This window comes from Falco punctatus (assembly GCF_963210335.1).
Source record: "Falco punctatus genome assembly, chromosome: 11".
In the NCBI taxonomy this organism is placed as follows: Eukaryota; Metazoa; Chordata; class Aves; order Falconiformes; family Falconidae; genus Falco; species Falco punctatus.
This window is the reverse complement of record NC_137591.1, coordinates 23,921,870-23,946,822: the sequence shown is the minus strand read 5'-3', so window position 1 is coordinate 23,946,822 and position 24,953 is coordinate 23,921,870. Positions and strand designations below refer to the sequence as shown.

At 38.7% G+C, this 24,953-nt stretch overlaps 1 protein-coding gene and 1 long non-coding RNA gene across 7 annotated transcripts in view; one reads left to right on the top strand and one right to left on the bottom strand.

Annotated features, from left to right (window-relative positions):
- Positions 1-24,953, bottom strand: part of NTNG1 (netrin G1) — a 158,261-nt gene that overhangs the window by 3,352 nt on the left and 129,956 nt on the right. Inside the window, exon 9 of one of the 5 annotated variants that reach the window (XM_080407212.1) lies at positions 24,693-24,830. The exons of the other annotated variants lie outside the window; for them this stretch is intronic. Coding sequence (XP_080263338.1) covers positions 24,693-24,830 — 138 coding nt within the window. The remainder of the gene's footprint in view (positions 1-24,692; positions 24,831-24,953) is intronic. 5 annotated transcript variants of the gene reach the window in all.
- Positions 1-24,953, top strand: part of LOC308071591 — a 41,164-nt gene that overhangs the window by 10,833 nt on the left and 5,378 nt on the right. Inside the window, exon 4 of one of the 2 annotated variants that reach the window (XR_013931249.1) lies at positions 1,941-24,926. This is a non-coding gene — a long non-coding RNA (uncharacterized lncRNA). The remainder of the gene's footprint in view (positions 1-1,940; positions 24,927-24,953) is intronic. The other variant, XR_013931250.1, reaches the window with a different exon arrangement.

Sequence of the window (24,953 nt, the reverse complement as noted above, 5' to 3'; positions counted from 1 at the left end):
TTTTCCCAAGTATTCAATAAAACAGATTTATTTTTCCAAAAGCTTTCCTATTTGAAAACTTATTTTGACAACTATGGCTTGTTATTTTAAGAGGCCGTCAGTCGCGGTTCGGATCCGTAGTGACAGATGGCTGGTGATGGGTGGCTGAAGTGGTGCTTTGCTACAGGCTGGCTGCCCAGCCCGCTGCACTGCTGCAGGCTGCTACCAAACATCTCCAATCATTGCTGTCTACGCCAACTCCGGATACGACGCTATAGATGCTGGTTTTTAAAGCAAACCATTTATTTCTCGTTAGGAAGTTTTACAAATGTACTCAAAGAAGGGATGGGTCAGAAGCTTCTCCTTCATTATTCCTGCATGCTTTTAAAAGTTTGCCCACAGAAACATGTTAAAGTAAAACCGGGTAGACTTTGATGTTCTCCGCAAACGACTATGTAGCTGAATATTCTAGAGTTGTTAAGTCTCGTACTGTTACAGCTTGCTTTCCCTTAGTTTCATCCTTGTATCTCTTTCTCTTACACACACACATGTACACACATATATGTATCATGTAGATAGCAACTGTGGTGATTTGGAAGTTAAATAAAACAATTCTGAAAATGTTATGAAATCCCATTATTTACTTTTTGCCAGTTTTGTTTTAATCTTATCCTGACCAACTCTAATAGCATTTTGACCTTTCTGAAAGCATGGTTAGGATTACTTTTCAAACTTTAGTATTAATTATGTTTGATCAGTTTATGAATTGGATTAGCTACAACTAACGAGGTAGCACATCACCAGCATAAGTACTTTCACTGGAGCACTGTCACTGCACTTTAAAAGAAAATTTATGCCTTAAACGAAAGTAGTTGACATGCTGCCAAGACCAAAGCAAGGCAAGTATATTAATTATTATGAAAATCAACAATGTTTCTAATGTTAACACAGTATTTCTCTAGGATACATGTTATACCACCTTTTCTTTCAGACGATGCTCTAGGCTTTACTCGGAGCAGGCAGCGACTCGGGGGCTACTGAGCAGGGCAGGAGGGGCCAGGACCTTGCAGACCCCTTGCTCTGCATGGAAGCCCACAGCTGGTGCTGGTGGGTGCAGGTGGGGCTGGTGGAGCCCCAGCGTGTGCCTGGCCCTTGGCCTTTTTTTATTTCTCCAAGCAGCAGGAGCAGTGAGCCTGTCAATAGAGGGCTTTCCTGCCTGTTGTACCCCTCCTATCTTCTCCTATCTGCCATGCCCTTCGCCCCTTCTTATACTCCAAGCAGTGAAATGTTGCATCCACTGCTGAGAGGTGTTGGATGAGCTCTACCTTAGCTTCATCGTTAAAAGCAATAATAATGAAAAATTACTTTGAATTAATCTGAAAGGCATCAGGTATTGAGTTCTCATCAAAGAATGAGACGTGGAGAAGTGATGCAAGTAAAAAGACTAATTCTGAAGTAATCGCGTGTGATACTAAGGCTTGTATGGCTGAACCAGCCACGAGTTTGCTGGCAGATCTTCCTTAATTAGAAGACCGGACATCAAACTGATCATTTGAGAAACAAAAGAGAGGTATCTGATTTGCTGTGAAAGCTTTGCAGGCCTTTTGGGGGAATATTTCTGACCAAAGAGATTTCCGAGTCTCCGGATCTATGCTATTGCAGGAAGTGAAAGATTTAAAGTAAAATAAAGGAATTTTTTAGATGTTATTTTCATTTACATTTACATCCATTTACAAAGTCAGCTGAAGTCAGATTACAGGATCTTTAAAATGCTATACAAAGGAGACGGGGAAAAGCTACGAGTAGATAGACATAGAGAGCTATTTGAAGCTTTTCTGCCTTCGGGGCTAACCCCTCACCCCCTCCAAACCAACAAACAGCTGCAATTAGTAAGAGATGATGTTATTTTTAATTAAAATGTAAACATATTTTCTAAAATAATCACTAATAAAATACTGAAGCCTCTTTTTTAGGAGAAGAGTTCTATGAATGGTGATGAGAGATGCCTTGCCACAAGTCACACTGGAAACAGAATAAAGAAGGAAAACAAGGGGAAAATATTCAGTCTTTCAACTAGCTCAGGCAGCTCAAGGGGTAAGTGATGTGCTAGTATTTAATAGAATTTATATTGTGTATTTAATGAAATGTATTGAGAGTAGCACAGTTGTTTGACCAACGTCTACTTTCCCCTTAAATGTTCAAATCTGAGTAATACATAAAAATTTTGTAGTCTGTCCGAAACTCAACTCTACCTTCTTTGCAGCTTCTTGAAAGAAGGGAGATAGACATCTGTGGCTGATTTTTGTTCTGAAGCAGCAATATAGACACAGTAATAGAAATGCAAGTCTCATTGCCTTCAAATCTGGAGGGCCACCTCAGGCACAGCATTGTGCTCTTGGCTTATGTTCTTTCTGGTTACTGAGTGGGGAGCTTCAGAGAGCATGCACAGGGCTTTTGGTCTGCCTACTGCGCAGACAGAAAAACAATACACTGTTGGCCTTAAAACACAATTTCTTTTAGCCTCCTGTCTTTCCCCAAGGCCATCCAAGAGGGCAGAAAACACATTCTGTACTTTTCTTTGTGCTACCTTAATTTTTGTGCAGCTCACCTACAGTAGCATTTTAGTCAGGCAGGTCAGCCACATAAAATATAAGAAAGGACAGGCTGTTGACTTAAGCAAAAGAAATGAAGATATTCAAAAGGACACCTTTTTTGATCTGGGATCAATGGTGTTCACTTTCTGCACCAAAATCTGGGTTTACTATGAAATTTTCATTGCTTGTGGGAACAGCATAAAGACTATTAACGATGAAGCCACAGAAAGCAAACTTCTTAGTAGAGGTTCTTGCTTCCTTTCTTGAATTCTGGAGTCTTTAATTTCAAGTGTGTGATCTCTCCCCTCACTATTTTTCTTCAGCGTGCTCTTTTTGTACTGTCATTTTTTACAGCCTTCTCTCTCCCTCGCTCTCTTTTTAAAGCCATCTCTTCGCTTTTCTCCTTTTTGTCTCCCAGATCATGAGTATCATAGTCCCTGGACAGGTTGGTGGGTTGACAACTCTGAATATATTACACAACATTTTGGTCTATTCTAAAGTACTGATGCAAGCTTTGACCCTGCTTCTGCTGCAGTGAATTTTCTGTACTGTTTGTCAGTAATTTGTGTGGATAGCACTACTGAAAGCATGAGAATTTTCTGACCTTAGTTTCCACCTATTGTTCATAACTTTGAAAGCATGCAGGTCTGGTGGCTGAAGAAATTATTCTTGGCTGTTTTGTAATGCATCTGTTTCCTTGGTACTTCTTATCTAGTATAGAATGTTACTTGAATACATTTATGAGGAAGTTTTCAGCACACATGCCAACGGAATAGTCTGTCTCTGCATATTAAGTGAATAAAAACCCAAGCATGGTGAAACCCACATTTTCAGTAATGATGTTTATAGGTAGCTTCAATATATGCAGTGGTTGTCTGTCTATAGCGAGTTGTGAACAGCATATTGAAATGCTGTGAAAAAATTAGGAGGGTTCATCTCACTACATAAGTTCAGTAAATTGAAGCTAAGCACAAGCAATTTCTCATTAAATACAGAATTAGTTCCTATGAATACTATAAGGATTTGGTAACCAACATGCATTATTCTCTGAAAATGTGATCATTTAATCAATAAACAGTAAAAACAATCACAGAATATAAAAGAAATTACAACAAATGAGGAAGCTTGTGTGTATGCCTAAGAATAATACTGGCATCTACACGTACATATAGTATGTGTATTTGCATCCACAAGAAAAGCTCTGCAGTTGTGAAGGTATTAGTAATATTTTTCCCACACTTTGTCAAATAGACATTAATGGAATTGGGGAATGCAAAACACTTAATCTCATTCAAATGCAGATGTTTAAAACTGTTTCCAGTTGTATCAGAATATGTGACCATGATTGAAAAATTTTCAAATTGCCAGAGTTAGCAACAACAAATTATTTCCATTGTTTGGAAATGATCCTAAAAATGCAATATATACTTGTGAAAGATCTCTATGTGGAGCTCCACTGACTCATGAGATTTTACTCATCTAAAGTAAATATTAGGAATAAGGATATAAGGGCATGGGGAAAACTTAAAAGTAGTCAGGCTTCTTCTGAAATGTTACCACTATTGCTGTTACAGTCAGTGTTGCACAGCACATGACAAAACCTCGAATTTTTATAACTTAAGTATATTATTCCTTTGAATAACCAGTGGCTAATAACTAACTTGGAGGTTTTGTCACTTAGCTTTCTCCCCCTTCTAATTAGATCTATTAACAGAATTTATTATTCTATTACTGTACTTCTATTCTAACAATAAAATCTATTAATAAAAATCTGTTGGATTATTATTAGAATTTATTGCTACCAGATACAGTTACTGCCAAATCATTTCTAAATGTTTTGCTACCACGAATACACGTGCCAGTGTTGATCAGGTTTCTTCAGTGGTTTTAAATCACAGGCATACCTGATATGAAAACCAGCTACTGCTCTTTTAAATGAAATATTCATATTGATTTGTTTTTTTGAAGTGATGCCAATTCAGCATTTGCTGTAGTGGGATCAGTAAAACTGTACTGGGATACTGTCAAGTCAAGACAAGGTAGATGCTTTGATAGCATGAAAAGAAAAGTGGTTTGTGCTTATCTACCAAGGCACATTTGGAAGTTAAGACCAAATAAATCAGTGTAGACAAGTACAAGCCTAAAGCGTATCTTACTGTGTCAAAACCATGGTCATAAAATGACAAACATTAATACAAAGATCTCTGGTGCAAAGTTGAAACAATGTTGTGATTAATTATATTGCCAGCAATACAAGGAAATAAACATTGACCAAGTGAGAGTAGTTTCTGAAGGCAGACATCTCCATCTTGACTTGTCTTAGAAATGCCTGTAAAGGTACAATTGAAGTGACACTTGATTTTTTATCAAACTGGTTTTACTAAGTTATCGGAGAGTGAATGAATAGGTGGGTAATGGAGGTACTGAATTTGCTGAAAATTTCCACTAGAATTTTTGGATTGTTTTACTATGAGTAATTTCTGTTCTTTCTGCACAATTCTTACTTCAAAGCTAAGCCAGTTCTAACTGAACTGCAGGAAAAGCCTTCAGAGTTTCTACAAGAAGATGCAGCTACTTTTCAGAGTTCTCCCCAGTGCACAGCCACAAAACGGATGGTGATCTCTGTCTCCCGTAAAGAGGTACTAATTTATCCTGGCATCCACCTGGGTAAGCTTAGTTGATTATGTTTCACTACTGGAAATGCAAAACCCTCTACAGAACAAATTTTATTTAAACCATGGAATAAGGATAGCAGAGGTAGAAAGTTACTCAGTTTCACAAGTTGTGTCTGTGCTTTCTCATTTTCCATCTCTATCTTTGTCTAAAATCCTTGGATTTAATTAGTAAAAGATAATGAGAATACATACATCAAATCTGTCAAAAGGACAAAGGGGGAGAACTGGGTTTTGGAACTGATACTCTTGCGTGATAGAGAAGCCACAGTAGCTTTGGCAGAAACAACACTGGATTGCCTGTTAAAATGGCAGAAAACAAATCCAGATGTAGTTAACTAAGAGTTATGGTTATACCTTCCAATCCTCCTTGGCTTCAGGAAGTGATGGATTAACCTTTCTATTTTCTGATTTTGATGGTTCCAATGTTATACTTCTCAAAAAAAGGATGATTCCCAAAGCAGGGGAAGAACTTTTTCCCCACTCTTTTTATTGCTTTGCTTATGGAGGAGCATTGCTGAATTGGTATGACCCTTATCCTATTTGAGGATAATCTCAGGACAGCAATAAGCTACAGCATTGCTTCAGTTGCTCAAAAGGGACTACATACCCCTATCATTCATATCCCACTTACAAAGCTGTAAACTGCAGTGCCATTATTTCCAGCTTCCTGGAGATAAATGAACATCCTTACATGATCTGTCTTCTCTCTCCTTAACTAGGAAGAGAAGCAATTGAAACTACAGGGTTTTGGTGGTGTGTGTGTGGTTTTTTTTTTTGTTTTTTTTTTTTTTTTTTTTCATCCAGTGCCAACAGCAAGGTCAGAGTTTGGATGTAACCACTATCAATAAAAACCAGTGAAGCACAAAAACTCCTCAGGTCCAGAAGATGAAGTGGTCATCAAAAGGCCCTGTGAGCAGTTGGAGGGTGGGATTTGGTTCCGTAAATACAAGCAGCTACTGCCATTAGAGGTGCCGGAGGGCACTTCAGACATTTACATGAAGCTGGTAGATAGGTACGTTGAAAGACCTGTGAGAGAGTGAGGACTGTGGGAGTGGGGCAGGAGGGCTGCTAGGGGGATGCCCGTCCCCCTCGGGGTGTGCTGGCTGCTGTGGGCAGGGTGCACCCCCCTGCCTGCAGGCGCTCTGCCCAGCGCACCGCTTCCCGGCCTGTGCTCCACAGCTGCTCTGACCCGCTGCGGCCCTGCGACAGTGGACGCGGCTCCTGTGGAAGGCCCCGGGTTGTGAGCAGGAGCTGTGAAAAGCCTCACGCGAGCACCCTCTGCCCACCAGGCTGGGAGTGCCTTTGAACTCAGGCCCTCGCCTTGGTCCTTGTCAGGGTGACCCGGTGGGCTCAGCCCACCCTGGCCTGGCATGTTGGACCTCCTGGTGCGAACCCCAGACCGGCCTCACCACCAGAGGCTCGTCTGGCAGCCTGCAGGCTGGGACTGACCCGGTTACTGCCACCAGAGCTCCTCTGCTCTTGGCTTGGGCGCTGCCGGAGGGACTGGGGGCTGGGGAGCTCCCTGCCCTGCTGCCCCACCATCCCCCTTCCCCACACCGTCCCCTCCTGGTCCTGGCTTGCTGCCTCTCTAGGGAACCACCAGCTGCCATCGCTCCTCAGCAGTGGCACCAGGCATCTACGGTCAGGCAGTGCAATCCTCTCCAAAAAGCCAGCAGGATGGCTTTGCCTGAACAGCAGCATTTTCGGCTTCATGCATGACAGCAGCATTTTCTTAACAGTTTCCAAGAACTACTAAACAGACCTGCACAAATACGCTTTTAGAGAGCACAAAAAGGCAGAAGAGGAAACCAAAGCAGGAGCATGCAAAAGTCAGCAATTCAAATACATGATCATGAATTTTATAAAAGACTGATTCCTTAGCTGCTAGGGTGTCTGATTTGCAGTAATGTTTTGGGCATAAAAGAATACAAATAATCTCTCTTTGTTTCCAGACAAAAGTTTCTTTTCCTGCCATTCTTCCTTTTCCTGCCATTCTTCCCTACGAATGCTGCACTGAAGACTTTCAAAACCTGTGAAACAGCCCCACACACATTACTTTATTTGGCATCAAAAGCAGAGAAGATAATTGCATCTGAAAAAACTTCTTAATGATTTGGGGGATTACAATTATTCCAACAATTATTTTCCTAAATTCTTTTAGTAAAGGGGAGAGGGAGAGGGAGAGAATGTGTTGGTGGTTTCTCTCGATAATACTATTAATTCCACAACAGTACTAATCTAAGGACAAATACTGGGTGTACTGGTATTCCTCAAAACATCCACTTTGCCCTCGATCCTGAAGTTCTTCATTAGATGAAACTTCAAATCCTCTTGGAGAGCCGCTGAGTGAGAACTTTAAATCGTAATCTTATGTTATTTAATGACAGTATTTAAAAAATAACCATTCTCTTCTAATTTTTTGCTCACTGAACACACGATACATTTCTGCATGTGTCTGTATTCCCTGGCAATTTCAGCAAAAGTGTTCATGAGGTGTTTGATAAAGAAGAGGAGACCAATGAGTTTTTATTGCCCAAAGCAGCATAGTGGTTGCAGATTATTAACATATGTCCTATTTTTGGTGTTAGACACAGCTAAATTTTTGATATTCAGTTTATCACTCAAGATGAAGTAAGGTTGCTTCTGCAAATTTTATTTTACGATACCTGCTGTATACAGGAAACACTGTGTAGAAAATTTGTTTGAATTCAAAGTAATAATTTTGCATTGTAATGACTAGTTTTTTAAAGCTGTAAAGACTTAGTTGTATTTATTGTTTTTATACAGAAGATGTCATATACATATCAAATTAAATTTCAAACACTTCTGAAGTTATTTGTGATCTAAAATAATTTGAATATTGCAAACTTTCTTCTTGTTACTTTGGCTTAAAGCCAACTGCATGGGGCATTTTAAAAAAGTAGTAGCAAAACCTACTGGGAATGCATGTTTTGATCAACTTCTAAACAGCTTAAAATAGTGTTTGTAATAGGAACATCATCAATCTTTAATGACACTATTATAAAAGATATTAAAATGGAATGGGTATGCAACTAAAAAAAGGGAGTCCCACTTAGTAAGTGGGACTTAGTCAGCTATGTTACAGTGGCCACAGGTAAAGGTAAACCCAAGTTTCTATTTACATGGCATTATGTATTCCTCCTGCGTGCATTTTTCAAAACCAAGAGTTGTAAGATACTAGGATATTACTCTACTATAGGAGAGCAAAACAGCAACGTGCAAAGTAATTGGTGTAGAATCTCTCAGGAGATGAACATTCAGAGTTCATGTGAACGTAAGTTACAATGCAAAGGTAAAAAGGTAAAACACTTATATAGCTCCTACAAAACATGAAACATGAGAGTTGGGGTTTTTTTTTAGATTTTTTTTTTTTTAAGACAATGATGCTGGGCATCGGGAGATGTTTCTGAATCTACATTGATTTATTGTTTTGAATGTGGATGAAATACTTCAGGGTGCTCTTGTTGAGCTAGCTCTAGAATGGGCATAAAATCGCTGCCCTGTAGGTGTCTCAAAGCTCTTCAGAGCAAGAGTTGTTATTGCCAGTGAAGAATGGAGAACTTGATGCCAAGGAAAGTCAAATGATTTGCCTATGCTACAGAAGGAGGGAATGAACACCAGTCCTGTGAATTCCAGTTCTATTTACTAGATTGCACTGTTAATTAGATAAATGCAACTGCAGAGCTGATTACTGTTTCCGGGGGAGTCTGGAGACTCTCAACTATAAAAAGCCTTATAACTTATGAAGTTTAAAAAAGGAATATGCAGTCTTGTCCACTTAAGTGTCATGTGCAATTGCATAAGATGTTTAAATATTCTGACAACTAGAAATACCTCCTTCTAATCACAGCAGTCAGAGCTTTAGCAGCTTCATATTCATATATTGGGACCATGGTAAAGATTTGCAAAAGTTTATCCCCTCTGATTTATCTTGACCTTAAAAAATATTATCTATTATTGTCTAATTTTAATTATTGTAATAAAATTAAAAACTGACACTCCACAGCAGATTCTTATGTCATAATTCCTTTCTGAGATATACTGGATGATAACATGCTCTCCTGTAAGTGGGGTTTTAATTAGTGTAATGCTTTACTTTCCTACTCTTTTAATCAGAATATTAATAAGATGACTCAAACAGCTGGCATGTAGCACTCAGCAAAAATGAGAACTAATAAATTAATGTATCAAATAATTAAAGCTATTAGCTGCTTTGTGATAGTTTTCATCAACAATATTTATTGCTACGCACAGAGTTGCTCTAGGTATCATTGTGCATTTATCTTCATGACAGAGCAGCCATTAGATGGGAAAACACAGATAATAGATGCTCATTTTCCAACACAATCCTTGTCAGGCACACTAGATTTTCTGCAATGTGCTATGCAGGCATAACCAATGTGACAGATTTAGCCAGTGTTCTAGCTGAAAACACTTTTTAAACTGATTTATACTATCGCATCATTCAGCGAAAATGTCCAAAAGATGTTCACACCAAAACACAAAATAACTGTATTTGTTTATCTATCACCTCTTTTCAAGGCTCTGATTATTTATTTGTCTTTTCAAAAGTGATATTTTGATAAATACAGCATTAGAATTCATAATTCATTATTACACAATGACCAATACAGCTTAAGATTTCATGCAGGCAACCTACATATTTTTCAGGATATTACTATGCAGGCTACTACTAATAAGTTATTGCAACAGTAATAGGATTGCACTTTTAATCAACTTTACAGTTTTGCTACGATGTAGAAAACATTTGAATAACAGTAGACCTGCCTTAGACTTACAAAGAGAGCATACAACCCGTGTGTTTGGGTCTGAAAAGTTCTTTCTACACACGTATGAACTGAAGATAGTGCCTCTAAACATGGATGGTGATATTAATTACTATGACAAAACATTAAGACAATTCAGGATATTAAAAAGTCCAGAGTTAAAAGACTCTCATGAATGAGAACTTTTTCCCTCCATGCTTTGTGTGTTTTTTGCATTACTTTTGACATGCTGATTAACATACTTTTATTTCTGTTTATCAATCCTGATGCACAAAGGTGTTAAAATTTAATTATTAGTGAAGACTGAAATAACCTGAGCTCCTCAAGGAATAGATAACTGGAAAATATGATTTCACTTCAAAGTACTTGCTTTCTTTCATTTAAAATTATTTTCTCCAATTTTTAGATTGTCAGGTCATGCCAGAGTTGAAAAATAACAAAGATAGCTCCATTAATCTAGACATAATAATTTACTTTATAATCAGTGTGTTATATATTTCTAAAGATATATTGTATCAGTGCCCTTAAACTTCATGATGAAGAGAACAAGCTGTGCTACTCAGAAAGTCTGCTCACACCTAAGGCTGAAAAGCCAAGATCTTGGTCCTTTTCTCATGCTCCAGAGAAGTTGTACGTGTCACAATATTGCAAACTCATATACTCACCTCTGGCTTTTAGAGATGGAAGGGTCACACAAGAAATGCTCAGTTTTATGAAAATGTACTTCCAGAATGTTGTATATTCTTCAAAAAAGTAATGTCTGGCTATGTTTTAAAACTTGTTTATTTCTCTCCCCGCGTACCCCACCTTGCCTAACCTGAACCCTCACAGCTCCTACCACATGCTTGTCCTCGCTCAGCAGCCTTGGCAGCGATGGCCATGGACATCTGACTTCCCATCACAACTCCTCCAGAACCGCCTGTATTCCTCGACACCACCTCCTGTGATGGGAGCCGGCATGTGCCACGCGCCTGTGCAGTGTGCGCGTGACCGGAGGGCGAGAAAAAGCTGGAACTCCAGGTGGGATGACTTTTTGTGGGACTGGTCTATGCCTGGACCCTTGAGAGTGTCCAAACGCTGCGGCTAAACACCTAAAGCCTCCTCCTGCTCCGTGAAGCCGCGTGGCCAGCACAGGTGCTGGCAGGCGAGGCCAGCCTCTACAGAGGCACGTGGCCCCGGGCAGCCACCGCCTGCTGAAGTGAGCCCAGTGTGACCTGCCAAGGTGTGATGCTGCCTGTGTGAGACGGCGTTTCCTAAGCGGTAGCATGGCAGATCCGAGTGGGATGGTGGCTTTCTGAAAACTGCAGGAAAACTACAGGATGAGTAGCTGTTTAAGCTGAAAGACAGAAAGATGAGTGCTGGAGGGAAGTGGTTGGCACTGGGACAGAGGGGTTTGGGCCCCAGCCAGGGTGGGTGGGAGGAGGTGAGGGAGGTGCTCAGCACAGCTTAGCTGGCTCAGTGATTTGTATTTGCAAAACAGTCAAGGTCTTCTAATGGTGCAGAGCAGCGTGGGCTGCATCATCATCACTAAGTTGTCATGTTACTGCTGAATAAAAGAGATGATCTAACTAGAGTACATTTTTGCGAGGATCTTTTCAGTTGTGTTTGACATCGGTAATGGTTTTGCATGAACTAGCAAAGCTCTCAGGTTGTTGCAGAAAAAAAATTACAGCAGTGTATGGCTTTATTTTGGTAGGTGGTGCAAAGCTTGACCCAAATTTTCGAACCTTTGCAGAAGTTATGCTGTTTACATGCAGCCTTTCATGTTTCTCCCCAGTTGTGTACCAAATGGCATGTGTGCATATGTAATCTGAGGCATTTAAAAACATCTGGCTCAATTTCTGAGACATCTGTGTCGTAATCTGTCTGTAAAGAGAGGTGGAAGGGGATGCTTTTTTTTCTGAGACCTGAAGCCTCCTTGCAGGGAGCTGCACTTTGCTGCATAATGGTGCTGATTTAAGGATGCTTTTTGCTCTCAATACGAATTTCCTTGCACAATCTCCCCAGTTTAAATCTCATAGTGGGTTTCTCCTGTTCTTGAAATCAGTATGAAATAAGCCAGGTTTTTGAACCTTGTGAGAGTAGCTTGTTCTCCTTGGACGCTAGTCAGTGCTTATTGCCTCACTATCAAAATGCAGCTTCAGCTTTTTCTTTAAAGAGCTACATGTGGTGAAACACTCTTTACTCTCCTTGGAAATGAAATTCTAAACCCTTCAAAGTAAGAGTCCTATTTCAAGGATCTCCTGGCTTAAAAATGAGGTTCATTTCCCATTTAAAGTATGTGCAACATTCAGAGCTCAGCGATGCAGCATCTCATTAACAGAACACCCCGCTGAATTGTCTTCTATGGGCAACTACTTCTATACTGAGGATACTGGAGGTGTTTGTTCCTCCTACACCTCTCAGCGTGTATGGGGACTGGTTAGCTCATGTGGGTAACAAAGCTGGTAGCTCTTTTGATTGTAGCCCTTGTATCCCTGACCTATAGCTGCTTGGTGCTATTTCTTAAGGCTAACCTAAATAACTATTCAAGGAAGACTCCTCCTCCAAAGAGATTACTGCTGAGCTCCTTATAACCTAGTCGATTTGAAGTGCAAGAATAGTCTTTGTCCATTTGAAAAGCTGTTTAAGCAGGAAAAAAGAGTAAGGACAGGGACTAGCAGACTGGTGTCATGGAAAGAGGAAGGTGTCTTTGGCTGTTCAGAGGTGCCCAATATACAGCTCAGCCACTGGTTCCATAAACTGGAGTATTATTTTGGTTTACCCACAGGCAGACTTTCTTATGATTTATTCTTTGTACATCTGAAAAAAATACACAGTGTTTTCATAAATAGCTGAAAAGTGTGAAAGATTTGGAAAGTTACTCCACTCAGATTTCTAGAAAGGGAATGAAGTGAGTAAACTGGTCCATGAATAGAAGTACAAATCAAAATATCATCTCTAGACTCAGCCAGTGCCATCAGTGCAATTGTTATTACATGTTTTTTCCACTTCCACCTGGACAAAATGACAGATATTCATTGGAAAGAAAAGAAATAGCATATGAAGAAGTACTTGTCCAAGCTGTAGTTATAAAAATAAAAAATAGTTTTGAGCATAATGATCTAATCATTGTGGGCCCCAGCTGTATATTGAAATCAGTGATGTCAAAGAACATATTCTCTTGAATGTAATTATTTCAAGTTAATTTCAGTTTTAACTAATCTTCTACAGACATTAATTACCAACAACTGAATTACGATCAAACTCTTTCCCCTTTTCTGTAGAAATCTTTACACTTCCAGCACTGTCACGTCTTTCTCTTCACACCTGATGATTATAGGTAAAAGTTTTATTAACAATTTAATTATTCTCTTTAGAAGCCAAGATAATTATAATGGGCTTGACTTGGCTTCCATTAAAAGTCTCTTTTAATGATTTTGCCATTGACTATAGTCCAGTGTGAGAGAACAGTTTGTAATCAACAAAATAGTATCTCAGAATTGTGCAGGGATGAAAGAAATTGAAAGAACACTTAATACTTTTACAGAACATCATGGTACTTTTGTATGGGCTATCAGTCCCCTCTAAATATATATCGCCTGAATCCTGTAAAGCTGTATTCACTTCCATAGTTGTTGTTCATGTGAATAGCTTGACTAAAATTTGTGCTGTAAAGGGTAGTGGTCAAAGATATGACACAAAGCTGGACTGATGTTTCTAAGATCAAGCTTTTGTTCCTAACTTTATCATACCCATGTTCCTTGTCAGAATATTTACTTGCATGCTTCACTTAGAGATGAATTTGAAGTTACTGGATGGGCTAGTATGTATCTCAGGGGTATGGATCTAGAGGAAGAGGAGATGATCATGTAGGCACTTATTAGACAGAAAAGCCAGGAGAAGCTAAAGGGGCAGAAAGCTTGCAGATGATTTGGTGAGCTGGTCCTATTAGAGACGCAGAGTAAAGTCAGTATCCAAAAAAAGACCGCTATTTAAAAGGATTTGTATAAAAACTGCATTGTTAGCAGCACAGAAAAAGAAAACTTTATAAAGAAAACATTTACAAACTTTAAACAAAAATGCTGAAATTATGATGAAATGAAAGAAAAAAAAAAAAAAAAGAGTATAGACTTTCAGAATTTAGCTATAACAACATGCTAAAATACCAAGGAAGGCCAGTAATGATTGAGCAATGTACTAAAGTAATAATTGTTTTTTTTCTTCCTTCTAAACACATCAGAAGCAGAAACTTTCTAGGAAGTCTCTAGGGCAAATGCATGAGGTGGAAGGTAGGGGAGGGAAAAATATATGAAGTATTAACTATGGAAGAGCTTTAGGAGGTTACTAGGCTACCGCCTATGTTGATGGGGACGTGCTCTGGAAGTGTGTCTCAAAGTTTATACAGACATTCTTAAAAAATAGGAGATAGCCTGTTGCCTTAGATCACCAGAAGCAATTAATATTGATCTAAGAGTTTTGAAAAATTGCAGAAACAAATATCTGACTGTTACCTGTGTTTTTACTAATTTAATTGCCAAGACAGGCTTGATTAACCATAAGAAGAGACTATGGCAGATGTGATTTTTATAAAGAGCTACAAGGAACTAAAGACTAGCAAGTAAAACTTCTGCAGCAAGAAAGTGGATGTAAATTGTAATGAAGAATAGAATTAGCAGATAGATGAATGAGCATGGTTATCACGGAAGAGTGAACTTTTTGTAAGGGAAATAATGGTGTACAAACCTAGTAATGATTTTTTTAAGGGATAAGTAAGCATATGGATGCAAATGATCACATTAATAACATATCTGAATGTCCGAAAAGTATTCCATAAGATCCCTCAGCAGATCCCTCTTTTTCAAAGAAGCCACTAAGAGAGTTTTTTGGGTGTTTTTTTTTTCTTTTTGTTTGTTTGGTTTTGTTTTGTTTTTTTAATGGAATAATCATGGATTAAATAGTAGGAAACAGGGCAAGAATAAATATCAGAGACTACTAGTCAGCCCTGTAAGAACTGCTTCAAGACATTGCAGAAGTGCTAGAAAGGCAAGTGAAGAGTAATGTAATAAAGTTTGCTCACTTTACAAAAGTATTGTGGCTGTAAAGACCTTCAGCAGTATTTCCAAGGTACTGGATGACAGCACAATAAAATGGTAGATGAAATTCATTGTTCAAGAGTAATGCACACCTATAGATGCTTGGCTTTTACCATTTAGAAAAGGGACCTTAAGAGTAGTTCAGGGTATTTTATTGAAAATGTTGACTTAATGCTCTTCATCAGTCAAAAAGACAAATAGATTCTTGAATTTTTTTGGACAGGAAAAGAAGAATGAAACGGCAAACACCACAATGTCACCATAAAACTTCATGATGCGCCCATCTCTTGAACGCTGCATGAAGTCTTGCATATTGAAAAGGTATATAGTACTATCAAGAAAGGTAGAATGAAGAGCGGTCATAGATACAAGTAGTTCCTGTAAAAGGAGAGATTAAATAGATTAGGTTTCTTCAGCATACGAAAGGGAAGATGAATTGAATGAAAATAAAAATAGCCATCTACAAAAATCACAAATGTTATGGAAGTGATTGTTTATTTATTCTTATTATCTCTTCCTCCCCAAAACTAGGAAGTACCAAATGTAATTGTCAGCCAGCTAGTTAAAACAGAGAAATAATAGTAATTATTATTACATTTTACATAATTGTTAACTTGTGCCCAGGACATTTGGATAACAAGAGTATGCATGTCTCAAGAAGCGATTAGGCAAATTAGTGGATGAAAGGCTCATTGAGACCAACTAAATATGAAGATACTGATGAACTCTTTGGCTAAGAAAACTGGTAAGCTGTGGCTTTGTAGAGTTTGGATGCCTGTACTGAATGAAATACCACTGAAGCCCACTACTGTCAAATAGAGGACACGGGGGTATATTGATCCCTGGTTTAACTCAGTACAGGCTTGCTAATTTTCTACTGTCAATAAGCATGCAAACATGAAGATAAACACAGGACTCACAGGAGTGAAAAGGTTGTGAAGACCAGACCTAAAATGGGCTAGGTAAGATGGTCAGAAAGCAATAGCGTGAAGTGGGAACTGGGGAATGTAAAAAGGCACTTCTGCTAGGTGTTTTAATTAAAACCCCAGATCTTGAAAGGTCTTGATTGTTTTCAGAAATTCATTGCTGAAGTACTCAGCCTATTGATACTAAATAATAACTCCTTTAGTTCAACAAAATTTCTTTAAAACCTTTGGTCTAAGATATTTTTTTTTTCAACTCTATAGATTACTTATAACAAATAAAGTCAATGAATAAAGACATCTCAAATCTTTTGGAAAGTACCTCAAATACTAGTAGCATGTAATTAAAAATCCTTGAGTTCATTAGCTGTTAGATATTACAGTACTCGGCTCTGTAGGAATACAAACTTAGAAATCCCGATTACTTTAGGATTACATCCTTTCAGCATGTTCAAATTTAGGGCAGAAACAAACCTTAATATCAGGTGTGCTCCTATACTTAGAATAACTCTGAAATCCATTCAAGGTGGAAACTACTACTTTGAAATTTAAATTTACAGGTAGACCGAATCTTGGTATACCTACTTCCATGGCATCCATTTATTAACGCATATTATTAAAAGACTTTTTGTTTTGTTTTTGTTTTACTTTTAGTCACAATGGGGGAGCTTAGCTTTTGTTAGGGGAGGCAGTCAGTACCTTGCAAATTAAAACCTATCAGTTCCTTCTAAACTAAACTTTGGGTTTTGTATCACTATTGCTGTGATCAAAAATCTCTTGGGAGAGTTTTATTTGCACGTGTGCAAAGGAAGTTAAAAAAATAACTACTGAAGTCTTAATCAGCATGTGCTGGTGTCAGCCATGCCATCAGCTGCACCAATGTCAAGATAGGTGTTGACTATTTTTAATTACCTCAGGTCAGTAGTTTTTATCTGCAGTTAAGTAGGATGGAGATTACTTTACTTACTCCTAAACGATCCTTTTAAGGCCCCTTCATAAAAACATCCCATCTGGGCAGGTCTCTGGTGCTACTGGTCTCTTCATTTCTGTCCTCATAAAAAAGGCAGCGAGCAGGCAAATTGCATCGAAGTTATGGCCACTGAGCAGGCTTAAAAGGGAAATGTGACATATTTCTCAGAGGAAAAGCAGTCCTGCTCATCACTGTTCAAATGAACATTTAATAATTCATAACAACTGAGTTATAAGTTTCCCCTTCAATACGTTTCCAAATGTGAATAGATTAAATGGTAATTGCTATCAAGCTTTATGTTCTATTTCATGTACCTAATAAAAGTTTATCTAGTGGAGCTTACTTTGTATCTTTTTGATCTATTCCCAACTGACTGCAATATACTGTATTAAAATATTTATCATTGTGCTATCAAATATTAACCATTTTTAAATCATCTGGCTAAAGAAAACAAATAATGTTTCTTGTTTAACTTTTCATGAATTTCCTAATATTTAGTTGTTCAGAACTCTCCCATGATATAGCACTGAAGACACTGAAGATCCTAGAAATTGTATTCACTCTTTTTAAATAGGCTTGTTTCGAAATTCACTCTGCTCACATCAGCCATCACTGCTCGTGTTGGCTCTGCAGGCAGAATCCTAGCTTTGATTCTGTAAAAAGTTATGATTCTGCTCCAGTACAAGAGAATCTTTGAGAGTTGTTTGTTTTTCTGTAGGTTAGTGGCTGTTTAAAGTATTTTTGGGAGAGTACAGAACCTTTTTTTTTTTTTAAATTTAGGAAAAAGTTTTTAGGAAGCTTCCCTAATTATCCACCTACTTATCCATCTGAAATTATATGGCTTTGTCTTGTAAAAATACCAGCAACTTTCTAAACTATAATGTGAATGATCCAACAATGGAAAGAGGAGAATGCTGATCCCCCAGATGTGCTGCAGCTGCACAGCAGCCTAGCCCAGCCCTCCTGCTGGCTGCCAGGGGCACATCACCCCCCAGCCCAGGGGGTTATGCTCTCCCAGGGTGCTCCTGCTTCTCAGCCTGTTGCTGATTCCTATCACAGGACTAACACAGCAGAAAACTATTCTTTCTTGGTTAGTGTCCTGCTGAGTTAGCTCTGAAATGGTTCAATGAAAGGTCAAACCAGTGCCTGAGAGATTGCTAGGGGTGTGGGACTAAATAGCTGGGAATTGGGAGAAGAGGGATTGCAGCACTTGCAATTAGAGCGTTTTAGACAGCCATAGAATAACAGCTTTGAAGCTGACACCTAGGCAAGATCAAGAGGAGAACAACCTCTTTGCTCCTACCCAATCCTTCACCTTGCTGGGGAAAAATTGTTCTGTTAAAGGCCATGTGTATAAATGTTGCTACTGAACCATTTCTTTTCACTTTGGAGAAAGCAAGTCTGATCACCTTCAGGAGTAAATCTCCTGAAGTGAAGAGCTGCAGTCTGGTGCAGTTCCTGGTGCCCCTTCATAATATGTAAACTGCGCTAACTAGCCCGCCTTTCTGTGCCCCATTCTCTGGTTGTTTCATGACCCATTACTTTCTTGGCTTCCTCACACACAGGTGTTACCTAATTCACAATCCACATCCCGTTCACAGAAGCCTTCCTTCCAGCACAGAGACCCCGAGGGGATGTCCTTGAGCCCCTCTATATTCCTTCTGCAGGCTCTTCCATTTCCAAAGTATTCCGCTTACTTTGTAGGCAGCAGTACTAAAAGCAGCTTGAGACTCGATCCCCAACCTAGGCACGCTCCAGTAACTATGCAGATCTGCGTACAACTATCGAGAGAAAGCTTCTGATGTGTTCATCTTCTCCTCTGTGTTCTTCATAGAGAAGAGATGCTTCACTTAATAATTTTTATTAAATACAGTGTTTGTATTCTGACATGTTTATTCTGAGCAAAATATCCTCTTCCCAGAGAGATATCAGCCTTCTTTTTTCCCTCAAATCCACTATCTCATTAAATATTAATATCATTCCATGATATTCATACTTTGGTGTACATTTTCTATGTATCCCTGTATCTGTATGGTTATTCTGTGGATCACATATTTTGGAAGAAATGCGTTAATATGCACATTCTGTTTTTTCGCAGGTTTAAAAGACCCAGGATATCAGTATAGCTTTACACACGTAAGTCATCAGCATGCTTTCCCTAACTAGAGTGGAATCGGTGTTTTGCATCATCTGATGAATCAGGCCTGACGATGCTGTAATTTTTGTTTGAAATCTTGCCTTGCTTGTCTCACATATGTAAGCCGTACTTTGCCTGGAGTTTCAGCAGTGGGTTCTGGATTAAGGAGAATTATTCTGGGTTTAAATCTGGAGCCATTTGAAGCGGAGCCTGTTCCTCTTACATGCAAACCCCTATACACACATACATTTCTTTAGTCCGCATAACAATCATGCAAGACAGCCATTATGAAGCCAGTATTTCATGTATAAAGACCAGGGGCAGATTGTTCCTTGGGGACAGCAATGTTCAGCCCCATAAGAACAGTACCCTTTTTAATAAATGCTTTTTACATTTCACTTCCCTCCAGCTCCAAGCGTCACAGTGCACTTATTAGAACCAGTCCTGGTACCAGAACATACCAGGAGTGAAAGTACATACAGAACCTGTGCAGAGGGGAAATCCCGCTGTACCCTGGCCAGCTAAAAGCATTAAAACTGCTACTGGTAAAAAGATGTAAAAAGGTATAGATGGGTTGTCTGTGGTTCCCCACACAGGCAGTTGCAAAGGTGAACTGGAAGGCAGGGCATCCCAGTTCTGAATTTCTGGTTTTTACAGTGTACAGTTTCCCAGGCACACGTTCAATGTATAGGTATTGAAGGACTCACAGGGTACATCTGTGCACAAACATGTATAAAAGATTTCTAACTTTCAATGGGGGAGACAGGTACATTTATGTATTTAATCTGTCTAGAAAGAAGTACACGATGTGTTTCTTCAAGAAAGATTCTTTTTTTTTTTTGGTTGTTGTTAGAAGTGAATGGTAATATATCTTTTCTTGCTGAGCTGTAAACACAAACTTCCAAAAGCAGATGTTAATGTAAGTTCCAGGGCTACAATTTCAGGTTTGATTTTCTTTGGCAATTCAATCTGCATGATGATTTTGATCAAATGCCTTGGTTTCTAACATTTGTAACACATGACAAAATGCACACAAAAAAAAGCTTATATTTAAATCTTATGATAAGTTGAATGCACACTGTGACGGAATATGAATTATCTAACAGGCTGCAGAGTAACGCAACTTCAGTCTGGAAGATGGATACAAGCACTGAGCGCCATTTGAATATTGAAGATAAGAGTGCAATCCTTTGCCTGCTTTAATAAAAACTATTTAAAATGAATGAAAAAGGGTAAACTAGACTATTCAGAGCTTGACATAAGGCATCTGGCTGCAACCCCATTTGTTAATTGTTTAAGATTTATGCCACTGAACCTAGATGATTTAAACCAGTGACTCACAATAAATAACACAGCGAATTTAACTCGGGTACAAGCTACCACTGGTAACTCTTCTACGCAGTCCTGGCCTTTGTGGGGCTGCAGGCTCAATTGCTCATAGACTATATGAAGTGATATAGTGAATAATATTAATCATCGGACCTTCCCTCACCTTTTCCCCTGTGGGGTGATCATGCCTAATGAAAATTCGAGCTGTGCTGGTAAACAGATTGGCAAAAGAGTCACTTTGTCTTTGCCTGACTGGATAAATATGCAGCTGGTTTTGGAATCAATTCTTGTGTGCGTGAAATTAAAAGGTGTTAATTTTTAAATGCTCCTATATATATGCAACAGAACTTAGTCACCTGAAACATCACGACCGAGAAATACAAAAGATGTAAGACTATGAGCAGTACACTTGGAAAATCAAACGACTGTTCCTGCTTAATATTTTGCCTTCAAACATTTTTTTTTTTTTAACTCAGGCAGGACTTTTGTGTGTAAATGTTTCTGCCTTTTGTTACAGGTTCCTCTTATCACAAAGCACTATGTTTAAAGACTGGCTCAAAACAGCTGTAGCTGCTGCTTAAATTTCTTGCCAGGCTTGGAGCTTTCTCTTCTTTTTTAATGTTCATTTTAAAGGAAATAATTTAATTTTGATAAAATAGAAAAATGAAATACAGTGATGTATTTTCTCATGTTTCTGGAATTCTAAAAGGGTTTCAGGACCAGGCTGTTCTGTTCCTAATTCATTCCTTGTGCTTTGATCTATGTGCACATGCTGGTGAGAAAACCATGGTGGGTATCTGGGAGGCAGGTGGAGAGCTCAGCCCCAGCAGCTTCCCTGCACGCACACCGCCTGCAGCACGAACAGCTCTGGTGGGGGATGTGGGGGGGCTCAGAAGTAGTGCAATGCACAGTAGCATCAAATGTGCCTCTTTTTCTGAGGGCAGCAAACCTTCCTGTACCAACCAGACCCTGCTGACCGCCACGTCTATGCAGCGTAAACCTTGAATTTAAAAGATAACAGCTGTTATCACAGTGCTTTTTATCTGGGAGGCAAAGTCTAAAATTGCATCCGACCTCTGTGTGCACGGAGAAACCAAGTGATGAGCGTTCTGCTCGCATCCTCAGAGCTTTTAAATGAAATTAACAAGTGAGGTGCCTAAATGAATACTTCTGAGGATAACAGCTCTGTTTCTTTTGCCCAGGTGTGGTACAAGGTAGACTCCGAACAGTAATTTATCAAATGATAGAAAACACAACAGGACTTCAGCGCTGTTTTTTCCCACAGAGGATTAGTAATATATAAAACTAAGCCGCTCCATTTACTAATACAATCATATGAGTAATTAAACTAGCTATGGTATAGATTTAACTTACTTACTTATAGGTCAAGCTTCTTGTTGCCCTAGGTCAATGACCTTTAGCAACAAAGGTCCATAAAATTAAATTTTCTTAATAATGCCAACAGTCTATGTATAACAAAAAGTAAACACATATATATTGCTCTGTTGAGTGTGTGTGTATCCATCTTTGCATATATACATTTCTGTACAGCAGCTCGGGGAAACAGATCAAAACCACATGCTGCATGTCCAGGCAAATAACATTTCTGAGCTTTCCTAAGGCAGCAGAATCAGTTCTTATTTTTCTTGTATATTGAGGTCTGCTTGCTTGCCCAGTCATTTTTGTTTAGATTTTGATGGGAAAATAACAAAGCTAAAATTGCCACACTACAAAATTAAATGAATTGGAGTTCTGTTCCTCTATGAAAAGACTTGAAATAACATTTAAATCAGTGTGTGCTTGGCAAAATGTGGCGATTTGATGTCTGTTCCATAAAACTGACAACAGCACCTAGTTGTTTTTCTCCTGAATTTGATCAGGTAATTTGGTCATAGAACCTCAGAATGGTTTGGGTTGGAAGGGACCTTAAAGATCACCTAGTTCCAACCCCCCTGCCATGGGCAGGGACACCTTCCACTAGACCAGGTTGCTCTAAGCCCCATCCAGCCTGGCCCTAAGCCCTGCCAGGGATGGGGCATCCACAGCTTCTCTGGGCAACCTGTGCCAGTGGCTCACCACCCTTGCAGAGAAATTTAGAAAACATCTAACAGTTACATGGACCGAGGTTCGTTCAGAAAATTACAACACAGTGAGGCAAAATTAATCAGTTTTGACAGCAAATATAAAGGCACTAGCTAGCATTTCCAGAAACTGTCTAAAGCTTTTACAAATACTCTGATTCAGCTAAAATCAGGCTAATTGTATGTTGGGCTCAAAAATCCTCATTAAAAGAACATTATTGGGGTTATAATATCCAAACCTGAAAAGATATGAACTACTGCAATTAATAAGCAATTGGTTTGACAAGCTGGTCTAGATATTATTGTAATAATTATAAGACTGTAAAATTTGCTCCACAGACCTCCAGCCCTTTTCAATATCATGGCTACTTAATAGCTTTTTTAGACCCACTGTGTGGACATGGTGTTTACTGTACTTTATTCAAATTCTACAGAGAATATACAAATTCTCTGCAGAGAATCAAATTGATTTATTTTTTCATTTTTTCCCTGTGGTTCCTGTCACTACAGTATCTCAATGCTTCACAAATTCTAATGCTTATTTTGCCAGTACCAATGGTTAGGTACAGGGGTGGTGACAACCTCTTCCTACACAAGGGGTGCAAGGCAGAGGGAGATTCCATGATTTCTGACTGCTTTTTCTTTCTGAGATACCTAACATCTGATTTTTCAAAATATTAATAGAGAACTCTGAGATTTGAAACACTATTTTCCTGCTTTCTGCTGCAACTGTAAGTGCTCAATAATTTTGTGAATTAAAAGTCAAGTACAAGCATGCAGAAAATGAGAATACAGTTACCAACTACATGTGAAAAGCATGGTTTAAATAACCTGTCAAACACAAACAGGAGCTTTCTAGCAGAAGCTGAGGAAGTCCAGGTTCCATGCAAACTTCCTTTTTCTTCATATACTACCTTTAATGTTAATTGGTTAATTATCACAGTAGTTTCTGAAAAAAATTATTTATTGGTTTTCTTTCCAGACGTTTGCTGAATTGTCACAAGTCCAGGTACTCATTGCTTGGTGGAGAGGCAGCAGTAATCTCTAGCTTTGTTTGGGATTTTTTTTGTGGGTTTTTTGTTTTTGTTTGAGTTTGTTGTTGTTTGTTTTGTGTTTTTTTTTTTTTTTTTAATTTATGATGTAAGATTTGCATTTGTTTTAGAGCATTTTTAGTATTTGTGTGGCTACATGGCCAGTTTTACAATATTTGGCTAATTGGTGTCAGCAGTTACATTCTCTCTTGTGTTTCGCAGTGTTAAAAATCAAAAGCAGCCTTTCGTAGAAATCTGTCTTTAATGTGTGTGTGTAAGAACACAGAGAGGCAGGGAGAAAAGGTCAAAGAAAAACATGAGAGGACTTTCCAGAGTTTCTGAAAGTAGATGATCAAACCAGTCATAAAGAATAAACCTTAAGAATTTACTACAAAAGAAGTTTGCAATAAAGTCTAATCCTGTATGTACCGATGTGGTATTTCCAGTCACTTGTTTACAAGATCTGTTAACCAGAAGAGAAGCTAAATATACAACTAAGCATTGAAACATCTGGTCTAGCATGATCTACGCAAAAATTCAGCTGTTATTTTTAAGGATGTTAAAGTACACCTTCATTTTTTTTAACCTTTGGCTATTGTCTAGTTTTCACTAATTATAACAGGTAATGAGCCAGTGTTTTGCAGTTTCATTGTCTAGGGACATAGTTTGAAGATATAAAAGCATAGTTAAATTACTCAAGAAGCTGAAGTTTAATACAGAAAAAAGTGAACATGCAGAGAAATCACCTTTTGTCTTTTAGTAAGAATTTTAAATCTGGAGTTAACATGCTGATGCTTTAGTACACAAAACTTATTTCACAGTTGGCAAGACACAAATATTTACAGATTTCAGTGGGAGCTCCTCCAGGCGTTAGCAAGAAAGAGGACACTGAAAACATTGAAATAAATGGATGGCACTGTCAATTTTCTGTCCTCATCTGGGAGTCTTTGAAAAGGCTCAGGCAGTATGGCATTCCTACAGCTTGTAGAGTGGTTTGCTCATTTTCTGCTCTTAAGTAGCTGCACGTGATAGCATACAGATGCAGAGGCAGCAAAGTTGCGGGAGAAGGGCGACTCTCAGAGTTACTTACGTTGACAGCCCAAGCTGTGCCAGATATATCCCGGCAGACATTTATCACATTTAGGCCCTGATGTTCCCTCCTTACACTCACAAAATCCTCTGTCATTACAGCGATCATGGACTGAACCAAAAGGGTTACAATAACAGTCTGCAGAAACAAGACAACACATACACACTGGATTCAGGTCTACACGTGGTGACAATTCATTCAATACCAATAAAGGGTGCATTTCCAGTGCTAAAGGTAAAGGAAGACTGTCTGTTAAGGGTA